This window comes from Talpa europaea, assembly GCF_964194135.1.
Source record: "Talpa europaea genome assembly, chromosome: 10".
NCBI lineage: Eukaryota > Metazoa > Chordata > Mammalia > Eulipotyphla > Talpidae > Talpa > Talpa europaea.
Window position 1 is genome coordinate 75,741,066 of NC_140077.1, and position 10,465 is coordinate 75,751,530.

Here is a 10,465-nt window from a genome sequence, read left to right on the forward strand (position 1 = left end):
GCGAATAACCTGGTATTTCTAAGACAATAGCATTTCCAATTTACAAAATGTGCTTTTGAAGCCTTGGACTTAAGAACTTTCTGCTGGAAAGTTTTCCTCATAAGTAACTCCACATGCAGTTCCCATCAGTCAAATGTTCTAAAACCCAGATGCATCTTCACTGCAGAGGCAAAGTGACATGGTTCTGGAATCTACAGTCCCAATCTGAGAAGCTCCCAGGGAAAGGCCTCAGGACAGCAGGAGGCGCCGCGTGGGTGATGGTGGCCAAGTTACCATCCCACTGACCCTCACTGCCTGCGTCTGCAAACTGGAAATGATGGTCTCATGTCTCCTGTGGAGGGTGAGGGTGGGCAGGGGAGTCTAGCACTGTACCTGGTGTAGATGAGATGTCTGAGGGTCCACTCCTTCTCTCTTTCTCACCAAGTGTTCATCATCTCTATTTTATTTGTTTTTCCCTCCACAAGATCATAATTCTGATTTCATGTCGGACAACGAAAGCTAGGATTCAGATTACAGATATTCAGCTTACAGCCAACTTGTTTGGAATGCAAAAGGTTCTATTCCACAAGGCCAGACATGCAATGCTAGACTTCTTAGGGAACATCGGGTCCAAAGCCTAGCCTGGCAGCAAGGAAGCAGGGCAGGCCCAAGAAGGACTCGGCCAAGGTCACTGTGCAAATGTGAGGTGGCAACAGGACGCAGGCCCCGTGCTTAGCTTCCCAGGCTCATGTCCTTGCTTGCATGAAGTCTTGCATTTTCTCAGAGGTGAACAATCTCACTTGTTTTCTTTGCTCTCCTCCCAGTTCCCAGCCAGCTTGTCTGTAAACTTAGCCCTCCTGATATAGGAAATCCATTCTTACCCTCCCTCTGCCTTTGCCTTCACCTTCAGCCTGCTAGACCCCTGTCACACTCCCCTTCCCAGCCTAATTCCAATCCACAGGCCCAAATTTCAGCACATGGGTAGCTAAGACGAAGATAAGAAAAAGCCCCAAAGGCACTTTATTGGAGGCCTCTGCCTCCACTCACAGGAGAAAGCAGCCAGGAACCTGCCGAACAGTCCCAGCATTGCCCCATCCATCCCTCACTGGCTCAGTTCAAGGCCTGGAACAGTCAAAGTGGCCATCAGAGCTTGGGAGGAGCAGGGAGGGGAACGTCTTAGAAAAAATAGATTTCTACATACATCTGACATTTATAGCACATAAATTAGGTGCTCCGACCTCAGCTGGCGGATCCAAGTACTGAGCGGGGAGGAGGAGCCAGTCCAGAAAGAAGGTGCGGAGGAGCCCAATACCCCTGCCATGGTGTCCCTGGGGTCTCCTCAGTCCTCCTTGGCTCAGTCCAGGCATCTCCAGGAGGCAGGCTGCCCACAGCGGGGTTCCAGATCAAGTCTGAGGCGGCACCCGATACAAGTAGCTGCATTTGCAGCTGGTCAGCGGACTGGTCGTTTCAAATTCCAGAGCTTGTAATTCCAAAAGGAGGCCAAAGAGGGGAGGCCACGGACCCCCACTTCAGGCTGACGATGACAAGACCACAGCCTCCACTTCTCTTCACGGCATAGCAGGGAGTGTGCCCAAACCGGGGTGGCCCGAGGTCCCCAGCAGAGAATGCAGGCCTCAACGTCCATGCGTTTGGTCCCAGGTCTCCTTCGGGCCCTCAGTTCCGACTGCTGACCACCTCTTCCTCTTTCCAGCCACTGGAGTTTTTGCCAAACTTGTAGACAAGTCGCCGGCCATCCACGCGCTCCAGGATTTCACGCTTGTAGTAGTACCTGGGTGGGAGAAGGGAAGTCAGCCCAGCTCAGGTCACCTGGCCCACCTCCACCTGGTCTCCAGTCTGAACTAACCCAAGTGTCACTTCTCAAAGCTCCTCTCTCCTGCCCCACCGCAAGGAGGAGCTGTCTTTGCACCCTGGCCTACAACTGTGTCCATAGGCCCTGGTTCTACCCTGGCTTCTTTGCGCTTATGTCTACAGCCTGGGGCTTATCATGAAACCACATGATTTTAGGTCTGCAAGGGATCTGGGCCAAGATCTAGGAGGAAACTGAGGCCTAGATACAGCAACATAATTGCCCCAGTAGCGAGAGAGCAAGGCCTCCTTCACCACCAAGAGCCTGTCTTAGGACAAACTGGCAGATAGCATAAAAAAATTGTTAGGTAGTTAAGTGTGCTGACTGGAAGCCAACCTACTACTTTCTCTGTGTTTTCATTTGATCCGTGAGGTAAGCAGACACTGCTCTTATCCTCCCTCTAACAGGACTCAAACCGGCCAGGAGGGTGGTGGTCCAAGAGGGGAACACGAGCGCCCCCCTGGTAGGAATGACAGATGGTGAGGGTCCCAGCCGCTCCCTCACCTCATGGCCCTGCTCAGCTTCTCGTAGGTCATGCTGTTGTTCTTTTTCTTTTGGCCCCACAGCTGGGCCACGGCCTCGGAGCGCAGGAATTTGAAGACACCCTCTTGCCGGTTCTCCCACTTCATGAGGCCCTCGTTGAGCTCCGGGTTGATGAGGATGTCCCGGATGAACTCCCACAGGTGAGTGCCTCTGGGGGCTACAAGGCCAGATTCCATCAACCAGTGTGTCAAGGGGCCCCTCCTCCAGGCCAGGGGATGGGTCTGGCTGCCTGGCCTTTGCTGTAATGGCTGCTCCCTCCTGCCTCCCCCAACTGACACGGAGCTCCAGGACTGAGCTCATATGGCACAGATGCTAACTCCCTCGAATACTGGTCACACGTCCAGTTGGGAGACTAGAGTGAGACTGGCCTGGGATCTCCCAGCTCAGTGAGGGTCACAGTCAAGAAGCAGACACACCACCAGGTAGTGGGGGCTTGGCCTGCCCAGGGCTAGAGCTGGCCCCAGCCTGGGGACCGAGGGATAGCTTCCCGTGAAAAATAACCTCCTGAGCACAAGAAACAGCCAGGCCTCTATGTGTGTCTGTGAAAGGGCACTGTGTGGAAAACAGCACACAGGCAAGGAAGACCAGGGGGCATTCTCCTGGGGGTTCACAGTGGCTGGACACACTCAAGGCCTGAGGCTGGCAGGCACAGACTTGGAGTGCAGGGGCCATGCTGCCTGGGCATTGGCGAGCTGGGAGTCACCTCTGCCTGAGCCCACAGTGGTCGCTGGGCTCTTCCCCTCCCCCCACCCCAGCACCCACCAGTGCCTCCTCAGTGGAGTCCCAGCTGGCAGGACAGTGGCCAAGGGCAGTGAGAACTAGAGTGGGGGAGGGGGCAGGAACCTCTAGCTCCAATAGCCTTGCTCTGGAAGCCTCAGTTTCCCCTCCTGTCCCTGCAGCACCATCCCAGGAGCTCACCATGCTTGCTCTTCTTGCCCTCCAGACAATCCCGGGACTCTTTGCTCAGCTTTCGTGGCCGGCCTCGTTTCCGTTTCCCATGCTTAGGATCCCCCTTCTTATGGTCAGGAAAGCCATCTATGGGGGAAGGTGGAAGGAGAGACGGGTGAGGTCAGCCTCTTATGGGAAAACTGCAGGAAAGCAGGAGTGAGGGGCAGGGCCTGCTAGGGCACTGCCCAGTGGGGCAACCCCTGGGGACTGGGCCTCCCCACTCACCGCTGGAGAAGAGCTTGCTGTCTGTGGGGTCCAGGTCTACGTCGCTTCCACCAGAGTCTGAGGAGTGGGAACTCTGAGAGGTGCCGGTCCCTGGGGAGGCGGGGCAGAGTGAGGCCCCTTACCAGCCCACCAACTCCCCGAGCCAGCCTCAGAACCTGCCCAGGACGCCACGCCTGCCCAACCCCTGATCCTCCCAGAAAGCAAGGGTTCCGGTGTGGCAACAGGGCTGGAGAGCACTGGCGGGAGGGGAGCTGTGGCCCAGACAAGGGCTCACCTGTGGTGGAGACATCAGAGCTGCCGGGGGAGGGGGCGCCAGCACCGTAGCTGCCAGGGTAGTAGGGGCTGGCCTGCCGGGAGTCGTCCAGCATCTCCTGGATGAAGGGGCTTCCCTGTTCTGGGAAGAGGAGGTGAGACTTCAGCTGTGTGCAGAGGAGGGTGGCTAAGGCTGCCTGGTGACCAGCTGAATTTGAGCTTGGGGGAGACAGATGTCTGGGCAGGGAGGGTCATCTCCAGTGCTCCGGGGAGGGCCAGAGACGGGACGGGACAGGCTAGGATAAGAAGGGAGAAAATGGGCTCTCACCACCGAAAGAGCTGGTGTCTCCTGCAGTCTCCTGGAAGGCCATGCTGTCCTTCTCCAGCAACTCGATGATCCAGCTGAGCTCGTCAGGAAAGCTGGAAGCTGATAGTAGGAGGGAGGGTCAGGGCCCAGGCTGACTCTACTCCCCTCTCCCCCCTTGGGGGCTTCCGTCTGGCCATGCTCACGGGTCTCCCCACAGCCCATGCTGTACTTGGCTTGGGATAGGTGCTCAACCCCAAACCAGCCCCCCTCACTGAGAAGGAAACCCCCACCCCCCTCCCCAAGACCCCAAGTGGCACTTACTGAGGTCCCATAACTGGGAGTAAAGCTGGTCCCCCAGGGGCCCGAAGACCAGCCGCAGCTCCTCAGGGGCACAGCTGCAGAGCGCCGCCCCGTCCATGTCGCACCGCGAGAAGTCGATGGAGCTGGCGTCGTACTTGTTCTTCTCCACCTGGTAGCTGATCCAGTCCAGAACCTGGGCCTTGGACCAGAACTGAGGCTGCTCCCCTGACCAGCTGGCCTTTTCTGCAAGGGGTCGGGCGCAGTGACAGGTCAGCTTGTGCCACCCGGCAGGCCCTCACAGCCCACTTATGGGTTTGGACAACCCTCCCACCAGGAAGGGCTGGTATTCACGAGACACCCACACCCCAGTCTCTTCCAGGTTACCTCAGCCCCTAGACCTGAAATTTGTACCAGAGGCCTTTCTCCCTGTCCGATCCCCATTTATCTTAACCGGGTGTTAGATGGATCTGCCACCCTCTCTAAACATCCCCTCCCGCCCTGCCGAGGACCCACCTGTGCCCTCCAGCGGCATCTGGGGGTTGCTCAGAGTCAGCACCAGGTCATCAGCCCCAAAGGTAGCAGCAGGGGGAACAGGGGCCTGAGTGGAGTCCTCCGAGCTGTACATAGTGCTGAAGTAGTTGCTAAAAACGTTGCTAATCTCACAGGTTGCGGCCATGAGGCTACCTGGGGAGAGAGGCCAGTGAGAGGCCAGGCTGGCCCCTAGCCTTCTGGCTATGCTATTCTAGCCCAGCCTGAGGCGGGAGTAGCCCCAAAGGGCACAAAGGTCAACATGGCTTCAGACACCTTGCCTCCAAGAGGGCCTGACCTGGCTGGTGGTGTGAAGGCTGCCTGCTGGGCTCCCTGCTCAGCTCACCTGGGCTGTGGGTGGGCCCAGCAGAGACATGGCCACCCCATCCTTCCCAGGACAACCCCTCTCGGCCCGTGGACCCTTGGGTCCCCCCACCACCCTACATTCCTGGCTCTGGGGTTCTGTCCTGTGGACTACAGTGTCACAACTGAGATCCACTAACCCCCTCCCCAATTTCCCAGGGTTCAGGCTGGGGAATATGGAAGGTGGGGGTCCTACCGAAGTGGCTGGTACGGGTGTGGCCAGCAGGCAGGCAGGATTAAGGGACAGCAGGTGGGCGAGAAATCCAGGAGGGAAAAAAGCTCAGCCAGGTAGTGCTGGGCTTCTGGCCCTGGGGCTCCCCCACCCGCCCTAAATAAAGGCTGTGGAGCTCCGCCTGGTGCGCAGGCTTTATAGCCTGGCCAGGCGGTAATCCGAGCTGGTGGCTCATTGGATGGAGGGGATTTCCTGGCCTTTAGACTGGGCTCCTGGCCCCAGGTGATTTGCATATTTTGTGCCACTTGGCCGGGATCCTAGCAGGCGGTGCTGGGAAATCAGGCCCAGCTGGTTTAATGATTGTCGGATCCTGTCATCCTGTACCTGCTGGGGTTGGGCACAGGGCACTGGCCTGGGCGGGTGGCGGGAGCGTCGCAGGGGTGGGCATCTGTACTTTCGGCCACCCTCTGGCTCAGGAAATTCCTTTCGGGGGCCAGGCCAGGGATGGGCCAGAGAAGGGAGAAGTGTGAAGGGGGAATCTGACCTCCTGGCTGACCTGGGTCAGAGGGAGCAGGTCTGAGGACAAGGGGGGCTGGTAGGAGGGAAGACACTGAGATTTGGGAGTTTTCCCACAGCGCCCAGGATTCAGGCGAAGACTCAGGACCCTAGGCAATATTCACAGGCTGATGGGTAGGCAGGGCCTGCCAGCCTCGCCCAGGGCCCCTTACTACTGCCGTTCCCTGTTGGCCAGGCATTCTTGGCCTGCCAGGGCCCCAACCAAGCATCAGGATTGCTGCGGCCACTTCTGGGGAGACCTGGCTCTACTGACAAGTTCTTCCCTCCGTCCCTGAAGGAGCCCTCTCTGCCTCAGGGCTGCTGGAGGCGCTGGAATCCGTGGAGCTGTTTACCCCTCTATCTGGACGCCCATCTAATCTCTGCCTGGCCCAGCCCAACGGTGCCTGTCTGCTGCCCTCTAGTGGCCAGAAACCTCACTGCCTGGGTCAAGTCTATTAAAGGAAGAAAGGCAGGCCCATTTGCTTTTTTTTTTAAATTTATTTATTTATGCATACAAGAGCTGGGGCACAAGCTAGAGATGCGGGGGGCGAAAGTATTCGCCAGAGACAGAGTGGGGAGCAAAAGAGGGAAACTGACCGAACTACACTGCTGAGGGGAGCAGCAGGCGAGTTAGTAGAGGTCTGCTGCACCATGTGGGTTGCTCCCTGGCGGGCCGGGGATCGAACTCATGCTGCAGAGACTGCAGATTGCTTCATAGTGCAGTACTTAACCCCTTGCACCACCAGGGAGGCCCCCATTTGCTTTTAATGTCTCGCCTTAGTCCTCACAAAAACCCTGGAAGAATGTGTGGTTACCCCCATTTTAAAGACAACATTGCAGCTCAGTGGGGCTGAGTGATTGCCCCGGCCCCAGGAGCTGGTTAGGCGGTGGGGCTGAGATTCAGGCAGCCCAAGTGCTCTTCCCCGACCTCTCCTGGTATGAGGGTCCCCTCTCAGCACCACATTGAGCCCAGGCCCCCCTGTGGGCAGAGCCAGTCAGTCTTCTCTCTATGGGCTTAGCCCACCTACAGACCCTGCCAGAGACCCTGAACCCGGGCAGACAGGATGGTGAGGAGGCAGATTTGTATTCTGGGGTCTCCCAACTATGTGATCTTGGGTGAGACACTTGGATTGTGGCCTCAGTTTCCCCATCTGTAAGAAAGAGGTTCCTAATAACTCCCGGTATCTCTTCCAGATGACGTTTTCTATACTTCTAAGGTGTAGGAACTATGTCATCTTCCCCCCTTCATGGATCCACCTCCCTGGGTGGTTCACAGCTAAGCTCAGCCTCTGGAGAAATGGTTGGTCAAACAAAAGGCACCTCCACCTCTCCGGGGCCCCCTACTTATTCTACAGAGGAAGACTAAGAAACTCATCTCTGACAATCTGCTTCTCATTTTCCTGGTCTGGGAAACTGCTGGGTCCCTTGAAGAGGGGTTAAGGTCAGGACCCCTCCAATGGTCAGGGCCGACTGGAGAGCCCCTGGGCTCTGGCCATAGGATTTTCCCCAGCCCTTCAGGGGGCCTCCCCGCCCCCCCTCCCACCCCGGGAACCCAAGGCGGCACTCCCTCTCCCCAGTCAGTCCCCAGGAATGTAGGAGAACCGGCTTCCAGCCGGGACTGGAGACAGGACTGCTCTGTGCTCCCTCAACCAGCAGAATGCCTGGCTGAGGCTCCAGACTGAGTGAGAAGGTGAAAAGAGAACAATGAGAAGGAGATCAGCTCCCTTGCCTTCATGGGGATTCACAGGAGATATGGGAATTCCTGTAGGTTAGCACCTATAGGACAACAGGGAATTCCTATAGGTTAGCACCTCACCTCTAAGTATTAATGCCTCCAGTAGCCCCCGCAGCCAGGGATGTTATGGGAGGTAAGTGAGTCTTAGTTGGAGGCCAGCGCCTTGGAGGAATGGGGAAAAGGTTCCAGGGTAGCAGTCAGAGGTGCTGAGAAGGAGGTGAAGGGCCTTCCCAGACCCTGCCTGTGGCAAGAAGAGCCTGCGCCCCTCTCAGAGCTGACCTAGACAGGGAGGTCTCCTCCTGGGGAGGAGGATGGCAGAGCGCTGCCTCCCAGCCCTATGAAAGGACAGGCACTGCTGGCAGGAATGGTGGGTGGCAGATGTGACTTAGATGTCCACGCTGTAAAGTGTCACAAAGTGCGGGCAGGGGTGGGGGGCGGGGGGGAGTGAGAGGACGCCAGAGGAAGAGCTCCAGGCTTTGGCTTCCAGAGTGACCCTTTCTAGTTCCTGGGCCCATCAATGCTACAGGCTTTTGTTCAGCATCAGGAAAGATGACCAATGGCCTCACATAAGACAGGCACCAAGTTGGGGTGCAGGGAGAGCCTGAAAGCCTCCTTGCCTATAACTCATTGCCAGGAACAGCCCCCAAAGAACTTGGCAGTTTGCTATCAAAATGCCAGTGCCGGGCCTCCCTGGTGGCACAAGGGGTTAAGATGCAACCTATGAAACTATTTGCAGTCACTGCAGCACAAGTTCGATCCCCGGCCAGGGAGCAACTCACATGGCATGGCAGACTTTTCCTGGCTTGCCCGCTGCTCCCCTCAGCAGTGTATTTCAGTAGATTTGCCTGTTCTGCTCCCCATTCTGTCTCTGGTGAATCCTCTCACCCCCCTCACCTCTGGCCTGCACCCCAGTTCTTGTATGCATAAATAAATCTTTTAAAAAAAAATATGCCAGGGCCTCCCCGGTGGCGCAGCAGTTGAGCGCTGGGTTGCGAAGCTGCCCGCGGCCTCTGCAGCGCCGGTTCGATCCCCGGCTGCTCCCCGGCCACCGGAGGAGGGTCCCACATGGCGCGCAGACCTCTCCTGCCGCCCGCTGCTCCCCTCAGCAGTGTACTTCGGTCCTGCCTGTTCTGCTCCCCGCTCTGGCTCTGTGAATTCTCTCACCCTCCCCCGCGCTTCTGACTGTACCCAGTGCATGTATAAACAAAAAAACAAACAAATAAATAAATAAATAAACATGCCTCTCTAAAAAAAAAAAGAATACTTAAAAAAAAAAAATATGCCAGTGCCTAGGGCAGCTCTTACAACCTCAGGGCCCCAGATCCCTAAGACCCAAAAGCACCCTCTTTGCTGGAGGAACCCCAGGTATGCCCAGGACTGACACTCCCCCTTGTCAGCATCCCCTTGCTTTTGCTAAGAGTGAGAACAAACCTATCTGAGCAGTTATTTCTTATGTCGTGGTCCCTTTTCCAGGCCCTGTGCAGGGAAGGAGGCTCCCTCAGAGCCACAAAGGAAAACTGGTACAGGGGTCTCTATATTTAAGGAAAAGAACCTTAAATATATTTAAATATTTCCTTGCAACCCACCCTCCTCCCATACCTCAACCCTAAGTTGCTTGCCCCCAGGCGGAAACCAAGAAATCAGAACTCAGTGCCAAGTTTGGAAAATACTCTACTTGTTATCACACCATTAAGAGTTGTTCAGAATCAGGGCCTTCCTTGTGGTGCAAGGGGTTAAGCATGAGCCCTATGAAGCTATCGGCAGCACGAGTTCCATCCCCAGCCAGGGAGTTACCCACATGGCGCAGCAAACCTCTCCTGGCTTGCCCATTGCTCCCCTATTTCAGTAGATCTGCCTGTTCTGCTCCCCACTCTGTCTCTGGTGGATACTCTCACCCCCCACACCTCCGGCCTGCATCCCAGCTCTTGTATGCATAAATTTAAAAATTAATCTTTAAAAAAAAAAAAAAGAGTTGCTCAGAATCACAGGCAGGTAGGGCCCAGCCAAGCCCAGGGATGAAGAGCAGGCAGGGGAAGAACACTGGGACAGGCTCTTCTGAAAGCACCGCAGAAGGTAAATAGGGTTGCTGCAGATTGAGAGTTTAGGGCCTCACAGACTCAAGTGCCATTCATTTGTACACTCTCCTGGCGCCAGCAACGCCACAGTCATATCCCCATATGTTTTCACATGCATGTCAGGGAATGCCCCTCCTTGAAGCTGGGGGTTCCCAAGGACAGGGAAATGCTGTCATCCTCTGGGCCCCCCAGAGGCTTTTTCTCAGAAAACATGCACATGGCAGACACAACTGGACAGGAAATGTGACAGCCAATCCCAAACTCCAACGAATACTTTTCACTTAAAAATATTTATTAAAATAAGCATTAAACCTGAAAGAAAGAATTTCCAGGAGGCAGCCCTTTGCATAGTACTTCAAGAATCAACAAAGAAGGAAGGAAAAAGGAAGAAATAACATCCCCTCTGCTCTTCCCCAAAGACTCCAGAGAGGAGGAGGGAGGAGACTGGCCCCCCAGCAAAGCCTCCGGCCTCCCTGAGGACAGCAAGGTGAGAAATGAGACCCCAAGACAATTATCCCAAGGGGATGTGAACTTTAGGAAAGTTGATTGGAGGTCTGGAATTTGGGGGCACTGATTCTGAGAGTCTGCAAAGTCTGGAGAGCTGGCGCCAGAGCCT

General features: G+C 56.0%; 1 protein-coding gene across 1 annotated transcript; it reads right to left on the minus strand.

The window, feature by feature from the left end:
* Nucleotides 1-1,653: 1,653 nt before the first annotated feature.
* Nucleotides 1,654-5,100, minus strand: ELF3 (E74 like ETS transcription factor 3; the record flags this gene model as incomplete). Its single annotated transcript, XM_084245305.1, has 8 exons — nucleotides 4,935-5,100; nucleotides 4,443-4,664; nucleotides 4,146-4,241; nucleotides 3,837-3,956; nucleotides 3,563-3,652; nucleotides 3,308-3,424; nucleotides 2,351-2,546; nucleotides 1,654-1,768 (listed from the first exon to the last, which is right to left on the minus strand). Exons 1-8 carry the CDS (start codon nucleotides 5,095-5,097, stop codon nucleotides 1,654-1,656), a joined length of 1,119 nt encoding a protein of 372 aa, XP_084101431.1. The 5' UTR covers nucleotides 5,098-5,100.
* Between the last annotated feature and the right edge of the window lie 5,365 nt (nucleotides 5,101-10,465).